The sequence below is a fragment of the Phoxinus phoxinus genome (assembly GCF_949152265.1).
Source record: "Phoxinus phoxinus genome assembly, chromosome: 18".
NCBI lineage: Eukaryota > Metazoa > Chordata > Actinopteri > Cypriniformes > Leuciscidae > Phoxinus > Phoxinus phoxinus.
Window position 1 is genome coordinate 11,372,811 of NC_136893.1, and position 18,425 is coordinate 11,391,235.

Genomic DNA, 18,425 nt, shown 5'->3' on the forward strand with positions numbered 1-18,425 from the left:
TCTGTTTACACCTATATGAATAAGTCTGCTCTGAACAAATTGCAAATTGTTCAGAATTCTGCTGCTAGACTTTTAACAGGTGCCCCTCGAAGGTCTCATATCACTCCAGTCTTGTCGGCTCTCCATTGGCTCCCTGTAAACTTCAGGATTGATTTTAACATTTTAGTGCTCACTTTCAGAGCCTTAAATGGTCAGGCCCCACAGTACATCCTGGACCTTTTGAAGCCGTATTCCTGCGGCCGCAGTCTCCGGTCCTCTGACCAGAACCTGCTTACAGTCCCTAAGACTCGTTATAAGACCCGAGGGGATCTGTCTTTTCAGTCTGTTGCTCCCAGACTGTGGAACGCCCTGCCCTTGTCCATGCGTCTGGCAAACTCTGTTGTCTCTTTTAAAAAGGATCTGAAAACATGTTTGTTTATGAAGGCTTTTGGTTGATGGGTTTTCACTAGTGTCACTTTAATTTTACATTTGTATATTTTATATTATTTGTTTTATCTATTCTATTGTACAGCACTTTGTGATTTTATCTGTGAAAAGTGCTTTATAAATAAATTTTACTTACTTTACTTACAATGACAGTTAAATGCAGTAGCATTCAAAGATCTGCCTCTGCTTAAAAACACTGCTTGAACCCCAGTTTCACAGATAAGGCTTAAGCTAGTCAATGACTAACATGCATGTTTGAGTTGTTTTAGCTCAAAGCAACTTGCATTGAGATATCTTAAATGAAGTCAGATAGAGTCTTGAGATCTTTGTCTCAAATGCACAGTGCACACTGCACACCATAGTAATGCGTTTTGTTTTGTTTTCCAAAGGCACGTTTATAATAGCTACTTACATGTCCTAATTGAACTAAGGCCTAACTTTAGTCTAAGACCTGTCTGTGAAAACAGGCCATTGAGTTCCAGATAATTTGTTTCACCACTCTAGGCAGGACCAACCTACGGTCGTAAGTTGATGACCGGTTATTTGGCAACAAAGGGAATTCGAGCCGCAGAAAGTCGGGTTGGACGAGCCCTCCGGACAATACATCGATTGACCATACCATTAAATACGCAAATATAATGCAGAAATCAAATTTGTAAATGTAAAATGGAAAAAAAAGTTGTATGTCAATTATTTGATTTTCAATGAAATAAGCATTGTATATGAGGAAAATAAGTTTGTATGTGAATATTTTTTTCACCAGTCTAAAAATTAATAAACAAGAAAGCATGTTTTTCGTTTTCCAATTACGAGTTAAAAAAGGAAAAAGGAATGGACGCAAAAGTACACGGACCGTTTAATCACCTTGAAATGCAAAAATATTAAAATGAAGTCCTTGTTTTGTGTTTTAACTGATGCTGCAGTTGGTTGGTTGGTTAGTTAGGTTTAATCACCTTGAAATGCAATGTAAGTCGCTTTGGATAAAAGCGTCTGCCAAATGCATAAATCTAAATGTAATCTGCTTTGAAAATCTGAATTCTGTACTGATCAGAATACAAGATGAATGCAAAGCAGTGACCTTACTAGTAATTATCATTATCAACCGTATCCTTAAGATAATGTGTGTGTTTTCAAAAAGACTAGCTCTAAATACCTATGTGATAGCCAATACCTCTCCTGTCTTTTTGTGCTTTAGGCAATTATGCGTTTCACAAAGAAGAACTCAGTGGTGGTTTTGCTGGTGGTCTTGCCGCTCACAGCCATACTCATTTACCACTGGAACTCCAACACCGTTACAACGATTAATGTGCTACCGGGAGACGAGTCTTTAAACGTGCTACTGGAGAAAAGGATACGAAGCATGGACCGTGAAAATGACCACATCCCTTACCAAATCAATGATGGCATGTCAAAGTAAGTAGAAATTGATACACTCAAACTTGTCTGCCAGTTTTGCATAGCTACAGTACAAAATCACTTCCTGATCAGGACATATTGCAGATGTATTTTGGGATTCGAGGAAAAAGAATCTTGGAAACCATGGAAATTTAAACTATTATTTGAAATTAAAATATCCACCTAAACGGTCATAGTAGCACCTCTTCCACTTTACACTCTTTCTGTTGTGCATGGAATGAATGACATTATTTGTGGCTAAATATTAGCCCATCATTTTCAAATGTTTTATTTTTATTTTTACTTTTGACCAGGTTACTTGCTGTTAATGGGTGTGTTTGTGAAAGCGACAAACCCGGCATTGATTTTCCATTCGCTCAGCTGCTGTTCCCTCAAGTTTCGGCTTCACAGCTACATGCATCTCTTCCAGATTCAGACCTGCAAAAAGCAAAGGAATACAGAAATAAAGAGTATCGCAGTTTCAAAAAGAGGTGGTCCATCCTTTTCACTATATTTCAGCATTAAAAAAATGCTGTTGCTCATTTTAAGTACATTTTTTGTAAAAAGATACCATTGTTTTGTGTTTTACTTTGGCTTTTGTCTCTCTTTACCCACTTAAAGGGAGAGTTCAATCAAATATGTAAATTCTGTCATGCTTTACTCACCCTCATGTAATTCGAAATCAGTATGACTTTCTTTCTTCTGTAGAACACAAAAGAAGGTATTTGAAGAATGTTGGGGTCCAAACTACATTGGACACCCAATACATTTAATTGTAAAGATAAATGTAGGCTATGTCTTTATTGTTTCACTGTATTTGGAATAACATGAGGATATATTAAAGGAATAGTTCACACAAAAGGAAAATTCTGTCAAGTAGGACCATGACTTTTAAAATAACAGTGTTTCTCTATTCAGGATGCATACAGCTGCAGACTCGCTTATCTTATCTGAAGCCAACAGCCCTCTTCAGTACCCTACGCAGGGTGTGGAAGTCAGACCAACAAGGACCATTCTGATTCCTGGTAAAACACTACATGTTTTTATAATATAATACTAGACAGAAGATAAACAGAGTTCACCACATGTTTGCCATTTTAGAAAGAATTTGACTCAAATCTCAAGTCAAATTTGTGTTACGGTTTTGAAGACTTAATATCTGTCTTGAGATGAATTGCCTAAGAACTTTGTTTCCTGTAGAATGGAAATTAAGACATTTTTATTTTATTTTAATATACATATACCTTTGTCTTGTACATAATAGCCATTTTAACACCTGCCTGGTTTGCGATAAATTAGCATCATCAAAGATTATGATCAGTAAAACTTGGAACAGTTTTTTTTGCATATAAGCTATGTGTTAAAGCACAAGACTACACATGAAGTCTGTTAATGTTCTGTTCTGTACAGGTTTGAGTCTGAACCAAATAAACAAAGTGGACCATTATTTGGTAAGTCGGTCATTCTGTTTGTTTCATAAATGGCAATTCATTAAATATATATTTTTATTTTTGCTAAACTATTAATTTAATGTATAGTTTGTTTTGGTTTCATGTGTCATGTTTCCTGTCTTGTCATGTGATTCTCTAGTCTCTTGTCATTGGTTAATTGTCTTGATTATGTTCACTGGTTTGTCTGGTTTAGTCACTAGAGCTTGTGTATTTAAGCCCTCATGTTTGCCATGCGTCTTTGTCTAGAATTGCTTGTGTAACCACTGTTTGGTGAATGTTCTGTTAATGTTTAGGTTTAAAGCTCCATGTCAAGCTAAGATGAACAAATCTTTTTTTCGAGTCATTTCGTTCTTTTAAAATCCTTTAAAGGGGTGGTTTACTGCTTTTTTTCTTTGCATGATTGTGTCTATGGGATGCAATATAACATGTCTTCGTCTTTTCTTTTTTTTTTTTGCCTTATTTTTCATAAATTTCCCCTTTATTGTAAGCCGCTTTCTCCTCTGTCATTTGAACGACCGGTTGACTTCCTGATTCTATGAAACCACTCCCTCAGAAACAGGCATGGGCTCAGATTGGTTAGTTGGGCCGGTGTGTTGTAATTGGCTAAACTGCGTAGTGCACGTTGTCCGGAAACTTCACACCCATCACCTTTACGGGCGAAGGTTGCATGAGCTCCGGTCAAATGTAAATAATGGTGTCAATACTGCCGTACAGTTTGAGCCAGAGTCAGACCCAGAAAGTCAAGCAGAACCTCCCCAAACACGGCTCTTACAAAACGTTTCTGAATGGTACATTTTTTTTTTATTATTATTCTATTCTATTCTACTATTATTATATAATAATTTCGATACGCTGTTACTTGAAAATGCCAATGCTGTTTGTTAGCTTTTGAGATACGGTTTTCTCCCGATTAAACATTTAATATAACAGAATAAATGACTGAGTAATACCGCAGCTGAAGTTTGCTGTTGCGATTACATATATTTTTTTTAACTTTATACACGTTTGTCTTATACACACAAAATAGCATCGAACTAAATGGCTACTATAAAACCACGTTGGCATTGGTTTACGTTCTTGATAAAATTGAAAAATTACTTCATAAAGTATACATGGAAAATATATTTACAAAATTAGTACATAATTACAAATTGCAGGTTCAAAATGTTTGTACGCATTTGTCATAGACACACGAAATAGCATAACTAAGTGGCTATAACGCGAGCGCTGGCATTTGTTTACGTCCTTGACAAAACTAAAACATTACGTCTGAAATTATACATGCAAACATTTAAAATTATTAAGTCTTACTTACAGGTTGTGGCCCAACAACGGCTGCCTCTGGGTTTAAAGTTGGAACTGCTTCATGTTTTAGTAACAGTTTCTTGTTTAATCCGGCATTGAATTCGTGGAGATTCTGGAAGCTGTCTTCCGTAAGATGCGCAGCACAGAGAGCTACGATTGTAATTTTCAGGAACATAATCAAACAGAAATTTTAGCCATTGTTGACGAACTACAGCGTCCGTAGGAGGCCGAACACAGAAGACCTGACAGCTGCGTGAAAATAACACCCTTTCGATGGCATGGCTACAGCTCTCCACTATAACTCTTCCTCTTCCATAAAGCCGCAGAAATATGACCACGCCCCTTTTTTGCATATTCCGGAGGGAGGGTTGATGTAAATGTATGGGTTAGTTACGTATAAAACCCGGGAAGTATCTCGTTGTAGTCCCATTCGAGTCGTTTTTGTAGGCATTAAACTTCCTGATTTTTAAAAGACGATATCTCTGCTTACGTTGAACTTTCAGCGCAGCAACTTTGGAGATACTGTTCATGCACCAACAGCAACATTACACACTATTTAAAATGAAAAAAGTGAAATCGCAATCAACCACCCCTTTTAAATGTTATACTTTTAACAGCCAAATTCCCCGAACACATTTTCATACTCAATCTCGATCATATTCTGAATTAAGAAATCATTATAATGCAGTCAAAAATAATTTACAGGGAACATAAATAATTACTTTACCTTCCGAGTGTTTCGTTCATTTGTCACGTGACAGACACAATGAACATGTTCATTGAACATGGCATCACTAGTTTGTTCATGTTTGTATATAAATAAATACTGCACTTGGGTTCTTCAAACTTGCCATCAGTGGAATCATTTATATCATTATTTACTCACCCTCATGTCATTTCAAACCTATATTCCGTTACAGTTTTTATTTATTCAATGGTGACCATGGGCTGTTAAAGGGTTAGTTTAGAAAGCTCTCGGATTTCATCAAAAATATCTTAATTTGTGTTCCAAAGACCTTGGAACGACATGAGGGCGAGTAGTTAATGACATAATTTTCGTTTTTGGGTAATCTAAGCTGCAAAAAGGAAGAAAAAATATAACTCTCTAATATAACTCACACTCTATAATTCTAGTCTCCAGAGATGTCATATGATTTGTGTTCAGTTTGGATGTTGATAACATTAAAAATGTCTTGTGAATAAACATCATGGCATCAGAGCTGCCATATGCAGTATTATGCACCATATTTGTTAAGAAAGATAATAATTATTTGAGAATGAATATAATGACTTACATTTGGGTCTGTTTCTCACACAAACCTATCATGTGACTTCAGATGTGTTGAAATATATCACAAAAATTAGCTTGGACTACTTTTTATGAATCTTGTTAGCCCATGGTCAGTTAACTCTAGTGTGTTTTTTTATTTTTTATTTTTTATCCTTGATTCATGTTCCAGCATACACGTTTGAAATGAGGGTAAATTTACACGATTATCATTTTTGAGATATGATTCAAAGAATGCTACATGAGTCATGAGGGGGTGAATTTGTTCTATGATGAAAGTAATTTTGTTCAAAAGTTATTTTGACCCTATTATTCATACAATATCATTTGCAGGTCGATCTGAATGCTACAATGGGAACATTCAATAGGGCAGCACTGGTGGATGGAGTGCAAGTCAAAGGGGAAGGAGAGATGCATATTAGTTTTATGAGCAGATCTCTGTCCTCACTAAACCGGCAGCTTGAGTTTGTTACCTACACAAACACACTGTTCCATCCCAACACAGCAGATGTAGGTGAGACCCCAGAACACATTATTTTAATCTAATACGGTTATGTTCTTTAATTCAGCAATAATAAAAAATGTAACATCAGCAGGTATAATGAATGCAGATGTTTGTTATGCAAACAACAACGATGTATTATCTCATTGGCTTGATTTAAAAAAAAGTTTACCCTCAGAAACATGTTCTCTGCTCCATCTACAATTACAACAAACCCCAACACTGAGCTAACAGCTTCATGATTGCCGTTATGACTGTACAGTAGCACTGCATAGAGAAGGATTTGGTCAAGGCAAATATCCATTATCTGGCCACCATATGTTCCCTGTCGTCTTGTATAACAGGTTCCTGTGATTATCTTGTAATGACAGAGAGCCATCTATAAGGTTTTATAAAATAGAATAATATAGAATTAAATATCCAAAGTGCACAAATCAGGCAAGATCATCAAGATCAGGATGTGATGCATTTCAATAAAAAGAAATGCAAAAAACTACCAAAACTTTAAAGATTAGACGCATAACACAGAGGAAATAAATGATGGCTAAAAACAGAACCTTTATCTAATGGTGTTTTATAGGTCTCATGTTTGATAAACGCAATTTACCGTACTGACAATACTTGGAGTAAATAATGACTTGCATTTGGGTCTGTTTCTCTCACAAACCTATCAGAATTCAGAATCACAAAATTACTTTGGGCTACTTTTTATGGATCTTGTTAGCCCATGGTCACTAAACTGTTGAATGGAGGGAGCTTCTTAAAGATTTGTGAAGAATTATTCTTAATTCCTCTTTTGTGTTCCAATGACTTTAGTGTTCCAACAGTCAATAAAATGACTGCGAACAGTTTTGAAACAAGGGTAAATATTGACAATTTTCAATGTTGTAATGACCGAGGGTATAATGCCATGGGATTTATAGAGGATAATGATATTGGATTAAAAAACACACACACACAAAACAGTGAATTAAGGAGCATCATAAAGAAAATACATTTCAATACAAATACATTTGAGATTACACATGTATATCATGTTATATGCCTAATGTTATAAACTGTTTGATTAAACAAAATTTACTGACAATAGTTGTCATTTAGCATGTATTTATGCTGTAATGCACATCTAGCTCTATATTCAGTAGTCTTTTTAATTATATAACACTTTTCCTTTGTCTATGACAGTACAATTTAAAGCAGGGATTTTCCTGGCCACCTTCACAATTAAGATCAGACATCCACCAATGCCTAAATTCTTTAATCCTGGACCCAGAAAAGGTAAAACCGATATATTAAATAGTTATAAAGTCTTTTCAACTCTATTTATTAGATATTTCACAATACTCATGTTTTGATATTTTCCTTCCCACAGAATACAATGTAAGCACTCTGGTCACCATTGCCACAAAAACGTTTCTACGATATGATAAACTTCAGGATTTGATCAGCAGCATTCGACAGTTCTACCCCACTATAACTATAGTGATAGCTGATGACAACAGTGATCCTAAACCTGTAACTGGACCCTACATTGAACATTATATCATGCCCTTTGGCAAGGTATGGATGCTATTATTAACTCAGCGTGGGCTTTTTGGAGCTATTATGTGACTGTTTAGTAGCTTTGTTACTAGCCCTTCAAAATTTTGAAGTTTATCTGGGTGGAAGTGAAGGCCCTTTTTTGGTTTATACAGACCATAATCCATTGGTGTTCTTAACTCGCATGTCTAACACTAATCAACGTTTAATGCGGTGGTCTTTAATTGTGCAGGAATACCATGAAAGGACAACATCATTGCTGATGCCCTGTCCAGAACTCATTCTTTAGACGGTTAATCTGTTTTGATGATTAGTGAATTAGTATGTTGACTTATAACCAGTGGGCGGTTATAGTCTTTGGTGGCGGGGGTGTTACGTCCAGAGCCTTAAGGTTCTGTTTGTGGGTGTTCAGCTGTGTGTGGTTTTCTTTCTCTATCCCTGTCTCTGTTCATAGGAGAAATGGTTCCACCTGGTACAGATAATCAATGGCCTGCTGTGATTGGATGCTGGGAGTATTTAAACTGCAAACACCTTCAGAGCTGTGTTGGTGGTGGCTTGACTGTGTGCAGCAGCAGCAGCAATGAGGTCCCGTCTTCAACCCCAGACCTGAGACTTTGTTGAAGCCAGTAGTGAACCGTGTGTCTCTACCTTATATTGTGTGTACTACTTAGAAAGAGACTAAAAAGAGAAAACTACTTCACTGTTTCATTCCCTGATTGAGATTTTAAAGGCAGAAGTGAGTGTTACCTTTACTGGTTAATCATTGTTTGACTTAATGCATCATTTTCTCTTGGTTTATTTGAAGCTTGTCACTTAATCATTTATTTATTTATTTTGTGGGGTTAGTAGGGAGGTGGGTGCCATTTATTTTGAATCATACTTTTTTTCTCCTGTTTATGCTAGCAAGGGAGTTAGCTTATTTTGCTGTACTTTTGTTTTGTTTTCTTTTAGTTTAGGTAGTTTGGTTAATGAGGAGTAAGACTGATTATGTTTGTTGTTTTGGCTATACCCCCTCCTGAACTTGATACCTTTCTTTTTCTTTTGCCTAATTTGTAAATATAACTACTTTCTTGAATGAGAACACTACGTGGTTATTGTGAAACAACTCTGGGTCTGGAGACGGGGTGGCTTCATGCTGTTGCACATTCATTTCACCACCGTCCCTTTTTACTGTTTCATTCCTCCCCTAGACCTATCAGGAAATCGTAACAGTGACTAATAGATTGTTTGTCTGCCTGCTCATCATTACAGGGCTGGTTTGCTGGGCGTAATCTGGCAGTCTCTCAGGCAACAACCAAATATGTGCTTTGGGTGGATGATGACTTCATTTTCACCTCAAGCACCAAACTGGAAAAGATGGTGGATATTTTGGAGAGAACCACTTTGGACCTGGTGAGAGAGCAAGTTTTGTTGCATTTTTACATGTTAGTAAGGAGAAAGCAGGAAGTGATGAATAATGTCAACCCAACTGTGAGTGTGCATCGCAAGAATTTCAGTCAACTCGCTCCGTGTCCATTAAAAACAATTCACATACACCGTTTTCTTCAGGTAAAATCTTCCTTTAATCCAGAATAAAATAAAGTAAACAAAATATAATCTTAAATCATAAATATCACGGATGCGGTAAAGAAAACTGTGCGACTCCACTCTATTTCCTAAAAAGGACGCTCAACCGCATCACTTACAGTCGCAATTCTTAAAGGGCCAGTGCACAATTTTAACATATAACATATTTCAATGTAAATATAGAGAATGATTATCTAAATAGTACACCAATAAAGAAAGTTTACAATCAAAACACAAATAGTGAAATGTAACATGGAACATTTTCACTGAACATAAGAAAAATTAGGCTCCTACATTACCGGCCTCTAATTGTTCTCAAACTCTTTGAAACAATTACTTGAATGTAAACCGAAGGAGCCGTATTACTTTAATATTCTTAGTAAATTCTTAAAGTCCAAAGTAACACAAATTTGGGTTCTTATAGACGTATTGCCTTCACTATATTCATTCTGCCTCCTGCAACAGACAAAGTTTTATTATGGGCCTTTCCAAAATGTTAGTTTTTGTCTTAATGCGGACTTGTCGGACGAGACCCTTCTTATCAGGAATGGTTTCAATGACCTTTGCTAATACCCATAAATTCCTGGGGGCGGAGTCGCCAACTACCAGAACAATATCTCCAACAGAGAAGTTTCTTGTCGAGTTATTCCATTTTTGTCTCTGTTGCAATTGCGGCAAGTATTCCCGACACCAGCGTTTCCAGAACAGATCAGAGATGTACTGAACCTGTTTCCATCTGCTTCGAGAATACAGGTCGTCCTTGTCGAACAGTCCTGGAGGCAACGATGGCTTTGATTTGAGTAAAAGCAAGTGGTTCGGAGTCAAATTTCCAAATCATTTACATCACTTGATGCTGCTGTGATTGGATGACTGTTGATAATAGCTTCTGCTTCACAGAAAACTGTTTGAAGGCATTCCTCAGGAACTTGTTCTCTGATTGTAGCATTAAGGATCTTTCTTATTGAGCGCATCAATGTCTCCCATGCCCTGCCATGGTGAGATCCAGTGGGAGGATTGAAAACCCACTTAATTCCTTGCTGACTGAGATGGTCCTGAATCTTTTGGTTGTTCCATTTTCCAATGGATTGTCTTAACTCACGCTCAGCACCTACAAAATTGGTCCCATTGTCTGACCTGAGAACTTTCAATTGTCCTCTTCTGGCTACAAACCGGTGTATAGCATTTAGACAGTAATCAGTGTCTAGTGAAGAAGGATCTTCGATGTGCACCGACATGTAAAACTCCATTGTGCAACTGGGGGTTTAATCTGTAGATCAAACTGCCTCTTTACGGAATGTCCATGTTGCGAACTTCTCAGTATCAGTGAACTAATCATGTCAGTGAACTTCTCTCTTTGACAGTATTTCACTTTTTCAAGCTCAGCCTCTTTCAAATCATCAACAGAAATGTTGCCTCCTTTTCCATTTAGCTTTAAAATCTAGCATCCCTTTGTTCACAATATGCTTGCTTTTACTTGAGTTGGTTGAAGTCTCTGCAGCAGTAAGAGTCTTTCTCTTTTGCACAAGTTCCAACAGCATGGTTTTCATTTTTAGCATCCACGCTACAATGCGCTGAAGCTTTATCCAAGAGGAGAAATGATTAATCAGTTGTCTAGCTGAACTGTTATTTTGTCGGGCTTTTATTGAATTAACCGACCTGTTGATCTCTGGATCATCTGCAGATATCATCATTTGGTTCATGTTCTTTGGCCACTCATCTGTGAATTCGTAAAGAAATTCTGGGCCTGAGATCCATTTTTCTTTTTGCAAGAAAGTGTTAACCTTCTGCCCTCTCGAGGTGCAATCTGCTGGATTTGATGCAGTATCGACATGGTTCCATTGTTCAATCTTTGATTTTTTTTTAATATTTGTGAATATTAAAATACTGAAATACAACACATAATATGCAATAATTGTCACTTAACATACGCAAAATTAGGCTCCTACACCAACTGTCACATAGTTGCAGTTTCTCCCTCCCAGATATGAAGCCACAACTTTGTGATTTAGAAACAGGGATGTATAAGAAACTGCTTTACAAAATCTCTGAAACATAGTGATGAATTACTGTTTCATAGTGTGAAACATAGTAATTATTTGTGCATTTACAGCTGGTCTAAATTGAGTCATAAAGAGTCATAAAGGAACGCATAAATGTGCATATTACAAAACCAAAGATGACATTTAAATAAAAAAACATACTGCGCATATATTTCTCATACCACAAAGCTTTTGTGTTTGGCTAGTTGTGGCAAACAAATGAGATTCAAAGATAACATAAACAGAAAATTGTAAGATGCAAAGAAGTAAGCCGGAGGCATCATGCACATGGGGTTTGCTTCACCTGCCTCAAGCACAAACATTTACTAAAGGTAAAGGCTGTTGGATGTATGTTGAGAAACATTGCTGCCATTTTCACACTAAACAAACAAACACCACCCTTAACAAATACTCAAAGTGTGTTTGGCTTATTGAGGGATTGTGAACTAGAAAACGCATGCTTGAACGTAAAACCTAATTCCACCAAGGTACGACATGTTCCTGGATCAACATCTTTGTGTACATATACACATACAAATATACAGTAACAACAGCAGAACACTAAACAGGAGGGTTGGAAATACTGTAAGACAATATGAGATTTGAATGAGGATATATTAGAAGTGTCACAAAGAGTTAGAGGAAGAGTTCCGGAGCCACGGCACTGAATGATCAACCACCCATTGTTGAAAGTCGAACATGAAGTACAGTAAGCAGATTTAAGTCAGATGACCGGAGAGGGCAAAGAGGTGAATAATCGTTAACTCTATTTGAGCACAAAAAAATTACATTTATGAGACAGTTATTGTCAGATTTCAGTGGTGATTTCAAATATGAAATTTAATCGTAAGCTTGGTGAACATTTGAAACGGAAAATTTTATGTTTCCCCATTCAAAGAGATAGGAGCTGTACTTATGTACTCTGTACATGACTGAAATAGCTGTCAGAGAGGCGTTTCAAAGATGGCCGTCGAGTGAAATTAAATGCCTTAAATGGATTAGAGGACTAGATAAGTGGTCAAAGTTAGTTGATTATTTCTCTGTATTGTTATATTTTGTCACTGGTTGCAATTCAGGCTGTTCTAACTTTACCATTAAATGATGTGTCTTTTAAACGGGTTGCAATGAGTGTGTTAAGGCCCTTTCACACTAAACGCGACGAGATAAAGCTAAGCGACTCCCAGACGAAAGCAGCTTTCAAACTGAACGTGAAACGAATGCTTAGCTTCAGCTGATTCACGCCTGCACAATAGGAGCTGACTGAGACTTTTTTTTTCGTGCATGCATCTCGTACGTTTTCCCATTTGGCTTTAACCTCGTCTGGTGCACAAGATATAACAGTAAATTAAGCTAAATATTACAGAGAAACCATCATCGAGTGCAGTCTTGAGTGGATTTTGATTCAATAATGGGCAGATGTGCATTCTTTTTTGTGTATTATAATAAACTGAACGCTACACCTGCTTGGCATTTCTCATTTAAGCATTTCTTACTTAATTATCATAAAAATACACGAGCCGCAGGAAAAACCCATACAGAACATATATCGTAGGCAGGTGAACCATCGTCGTAATTTTTGGCATATATATTTGGCTTCATGTTTCATCTGTAGAAACATTTCTCTCAGTTGTTTATGTGCTGAGCTCAGAACGAGGAAATTAACACAACGTTGTCATTCGGAAGGGCAGGAGTTATAATCACATAATTCAGTGGAAAATGAATAGAAATTATCATTTGTATAAAGAACATATGAAAAAATCTGTTTTCAGACACCAATGATAACAAGAACTCAGCATTCTCTTTCTGGAATACTTTTCTTCTGTGTTCATACAGGTTTTCAAACCCGTGCCACCACATTTACACTTGAGCAACAGCAGTGGCTTGGGTATAGCTCAAATCTAATTGGACGGCTGATTTCATTGTGGGGCGACGGAAAAAATCGAGACAGTGGTTAAAAAAACCCAAATCTTTCTTTGTCGCGCTGTGACTGATCTCTTGTTTCGATTCAAGAACGTCATCTCGTCATACATTCACGGCGTTTAATCGCGCTCTGTGTGAAAGGGCTTTTACGTGTTATGCCGGGTTCAGGCGACACAATATTTTTGTCTGTTACAATAGTCACTGTGTCAGATTATGCGATTTTGACTCCTAAATTATTGTCCTGTCGTGGACAAGAAACATGTTAGACTACAAGTTGCTGCCTGACCAATCATCGCTTGCCATCTTTAACGACGTGTGTGATGTCACAGAGAAGGCGGTACTAGCGACTGATTTCACAAGAGCGTAAACTAAGAATGCCTAATGCTAATTCCAGTATTCACTGAGTTGCTGAAGTGCCTCTGGTGTTGAACAGTCAACTTTATCTAGGTCACTGATGAAGGCACAACAGACTATCCGGTTTTTAAGAATGCTAAGCACTTACAGAGATGGGCAGTATTTGAAATGCGTATTACTTTTGAGTACTTCGTAATTTGTATTTTCCCTAACAAAAATAGGGAAAAGTTCAGTTTTCTCTAAACTTATATGCTAAAATATTGTTTTCCCTGTGACAAATTGCCTGCCACTTTTCAACTTCATTTAACGTACATTGCATTTTCTATATATTCTATTCTATATTATTTCCTGTAAACCAGCGAGGCCCATCATCAGCAAACCATGATTTCCCCATTAATCATGATGATAAATAAAAGTGGACTTATTACACTGGTGTAACTGATAATGAAAGTGTAATAAGGGCAGAGGATATAGCTCCGCCAACCCTCACCCTAATGCTTCTCCAAGTTAAAAATCCAGTTATAAATTCTTCCTTTTATACTAATCTTTCCTTGCTTTATTAAAAATCCCTCCTTCCACAACATATCATACACCTTTTCTATATTGAAGAAAACAGTGATGAGTGATGACACTTTCCTTATTTATAAATGCCTTCATTATTTTAGATTCTAAAGATACTATCGGATCCAGAATCCCTCTTCCACACTTAAACACACTTTCCAAGATATGGCAACCTATCAGTTATCTCTCTATTAAATTATCATTCAATAGCTCTAACCTCACATTTTCGAAGGTATAGGATTACTTGAATCTTTCCCTGGCTTTTTAATATCATTTTTTCCTTCCGACTTTGAGGAAGTATACCTTCCATCCATATTCTATTATAAAATGCTAAAATCACCTTCATAGAAACACTAAAATACTTAATCACTCAATCCTGGAGTAGATTGTCTCATTCTTCATTGTCTGTACTCTTTAATTCACTCATACTGTAGACTGTAGAGAATGGGACACAAAGAAGTTTGGCCTCTTAAAGTAGCCTCACCGTTGTAATAGTCAGTCAATACATTCAGTGAGGGTGAATTCACTGTCATTTAACTAATTTATTACATAAGTCGTTTGAGAACTACTAAACACTAAGAACTTTCTGGGGTAAGTTGCACATACACATAACTACTAAGTGTGCCTTAACAACTAGTCGCCCGACTAGCAATTAGTTAGGGCTAAACAACCACATTTAGAAAGCATATTTCTCTGATGTGAACAGCTATTTTAGACACAGTGGCTTTGTTAACTTCACTCTGGTGATATATAATCACCTGTTTCAAACCACCAAAGCATAATAATCTGATGTGAACAGCTACAGATATAAAGCAAGGTCCCGGAATCTGACGAGCCAGCATTAGATGTTACCGAAATATGTTACTCCCTTCTATTTTACACAATATGACTGTTGCACAAATTCTCTCTGGTTATGTCTTAACTACTTTATTTTATTTCCTAGATGTGAACAGCTGCAGATATAGGCTACAGCGAAGTCAGCAAATAGTGTGTTCTAGCATGAACATATACTGAACAACCTTTCAACTTTATCTAGATCACTGATAACGGCACAACATACTATGTATTTTTTAAGAAAACTAAACACTTGAAATGACATTTCATACACTCTAAAAAATGCTGGGTTGTTTCAACCCAATTTTGGGTAAAATATGGACAAACCCAGCCGTTGGGTTAAATTTTTACATTTAGTAAAAATTTTGTAAATTTTGTAAATTTAGTAAAAATTCAGTATGTTACATTTTTAACCCAACGTTTGGGTTTGTCCATATTTTACCCAAAATTGGGTTGAAACAACCCAGAATTTTTTAGAGTGTAAAGGTTCCCATAATGGAAACTTGTGAACCCCCATATAGTGTGTTCTAGCATGAACCTATATTGAACAACCTTTCAACTTTCTCTAGATCACTGATAACAGCACAACAACAGACTATCTGGTTTTTAAGAATGTTAAACACAATGGAAACTTGTGAAAACCCCCATAATGGAAATTTTTGGAAGAGGTGTGTCTTAGGCTGTAAATCACTACGTGTTTTACCCGTAAAGCACTTAACTAATCCTCAAACATAAACCAAGGCACTTAGTCTACTGTAACTCTTATTTGCTTTATTTGCTTCATTTGTTGTTTAAATATTTATATAAATTATCCTTCTCCTTTTTTTTTTGCATCATCATGCATGTCAAAAAAATCAATTCTGATTAGAAGCTTATGGCATTTGAACGATAAATAAAGTGATCGGGTTGATGTAACACTATGTTTGGATTCATCAATCGGAATTAATTCATTGAATTCAAACAAAAGGTGTAGCCTACATGTAAACAGCCACTGACTGACTTGTTGCCGGAAAAAAAATCCCAAGCACAGATAAGGCGTCCAGAGAATAACATTTAAAAAGTGTATTATAATAAATTTGTTTAAATTAATTAATAAATTATAATAGGTTTGATAAGAATAATTCAAATTAAATGTAAAAGACTAATATTAACTGATATAGCCTATTTATAGCTTTAATGTAATATATACGGTATATTTATTCATTTAAATCGTGTTGGGAATACTGTTGTGCAATTATCATGAATGTACTTTCAATAATCAGACTGACAAACTTCTTCCTGGGTTTGTGTTTGCTATGTGAGGTGGGGGGAGCAGTCAGAGAAGTGACGGGATACACTGCCACCTATCGACACATCATCTACACAGACGCAGGTGATGAAGAGGGAGATTGCTTACACATAAGGACAGGATTCCACCACGCCATCGAGGGATTTTCCAATTGTGTTGTTGCAGATGCCGTCATCAATTTTTTCATGGCTCGCACCGAAAAGATACGAGAAGTAGGCTTCGACCCTCGTCTGGCTCGAGTCGGCCATTTAGGTAAGAGGTCTAATGCAAAGTAGATCATGCATGCATATGGCAAAGTTTTAGAATTACCCTGACGGTTTTGTTCTTTCTTCAGCATTTTATATTGATGGGCTTGGCTCCCTTCATGTGGGCTCTTGTGATGATGTTATTGTCAGTCATGCTTCGAAGATCAAGGCGATGTTGCCAGGGGGACAGTCTGAGTCTGACAAAGCCTATGCCAAGTTCCGTTATCATTCCTCGGAAGAGACCTCTATAAATGAATATGATCTTTATTATCTCAAGAATCATTTTAAATGTGTCACTAGCGACTAAATGTTCTGTGAACACATTCATGGCAGTCACCCTATGATAAAGAGACGACAAGCCTTTTTCAAACATAACGGCAGAATGCATGGACCCGAAGAAGATTAGGACAAGATGGACAAAATAACCCCAGAACAAAATGAATGGCCTCCTTAGTTTTTTCTCTTGACAATAAATGGAACAATACATTTAACATCTCAACACATTCTATGATGTTCTCTTTAATTTGGTCATTTTGTAATTATCAACATTTGTGAGATCTGTTATACTAATTCTGTGTCTTATTTGCAAAATAGTCTGTGACATTGTATTATGTAAATCTGTGACATTGTATTATGCTGAATATTAAAAGTTTCTCTGTCTATTTATCAATGAGGGGTTTGTGGGAACATTATATTTTTTTACTCGATATTATAGTTTTTGTTTTGAAGAGAAAATATAAAATTAGACCCTTGGGGTAAGATTGCTCCCCAGAAGTAACATGTTTTAACGTATTATTATTTTAAAATTTAATACATATTGTAATTCATGGTGCTATTTTTCAATCATTTGAGTATAGCTGTACAATTTAGATATCTTGGCTGTTCATTAACCCTCTAGTCTACAGCACAGCGTTGCCCTCAGGCATCAGAAAGTTTTCTTAAAGGAACACGCCAACTTTTTGGGACTTTAGCTTATTCAGCGTATTCCCCAGAGTTAGATAAGTCCATACATACCCTTTTCATCTCCGTGCGGTAACTCGGTCTGACGCACCCACCGCTAGCCTAGCTTAGCACAAAGACAGGCGGTAAATGGCTCCAGCTAGCACACTGCTCCCAATCATGCCAACATTTTCCAATTTACATGTTGTGGTTTGTGTAGTCACAGCATCAGCATGTACAAATAACAAGGTCATATGAGACACAGCCATCTTCTAACCGTATACATACTGGGAACTATATTCTCAGAAGGCGAAGCCAAGGTGTGGCAGTCACTATCAAGCACCATTTGAAAGTGGTACTTCCTTTTCGGACACATGGTCACACCGTCACAGGAGCACATGGTGTGAGAAGGCGGCAAGATTATTTGCTTTAGTAATCTTATTTAAAATTACATGAACTGTACATAGAAAATGTGTGTATGAAGGTGTAGATAAGCTTTTAAGAAGGTTTATTTTTATTTTGCATGGTCAGAAATTCAGTTTCTTTTCGTTGCCCCGGCAACATTTTGCCATGGGGTACTTTTCAAGGATGTCTTTGTTTGCAATGTGTTAATATGCTCTATTTGTTTATTTTTGTATTCTTGACATTTTTGAAAAAGATTTGTGATTTTGTATTGTCAAAGTTTTTATAAATAAAATGTTCCCAAATGAACCAAGAAAGGATGTGGAATCATTTTTATCATGTACCATCAAAACCCCAGTAGAGGGTTGAAA

The 18,425-nt window shown here is 36.6% G+C and overlaps 1 protein-coding gene across 9 annotated transcripts in view; it reads left to right on the forward strand.

Moving 5' to 3' along the window:
* b4galnt1a (beta-1,4-N-acetyl-galactosaminyl transferase 1a) overlaps positions 1-18,363 on the forward strand; it is a 42,812-nt gene extending 24,449 nt beyond the window's left edge. For 7 of the 9 annotated variants that reach the window (XM_079588134.1, XM_079588130.1, XM_079588133.1 and 4 more), the window contains 10 exons: positions 1,622-1,839; positions 2,136-2,312; positions 2,740-2,846; positions 3,232-3,272; positions 6,199-6,379; positions 7,553-7,645; positions 7,740-7,927; positions 9,158-9,298; positions 16,483-16,720; positions 16,803-18,363. In XM_079588134.1, the coding sequence (XP_079444260.1) occupies positions 1,622-1,839; positions 2,136-2,312; positions 2,740-2,846; positions 3,232-3,272; positions 6,199-6,379; positions 7,553-7,645; positions 7,740-7,927; positions 9,158-9,298; positions 16,483-16,720; positions 16,803-17,020 (1,602 nt within the window). In that variant the 3' untranslated portion in view covers positions 17,021-18,363. The remainder of the gene's footprint in view (positions 1-1,621; positions 1,840-2,135; positions 2,313-2,739; positions 2,847-3,231; positions 3,273-6,198; positions 6,380-7,552; positions 7,646-7,739; positions 7,928-9,157; positions 9,299-16,482; positions 16,721-16,802) is intronic. The other 2 variants (XM_079588137.1, XM_079588138.1) reach the window with 1 other exon arrangement.
* The last annotated feature ends 62 nt before the right edge of the window (positions 18,364-18,425 follow it).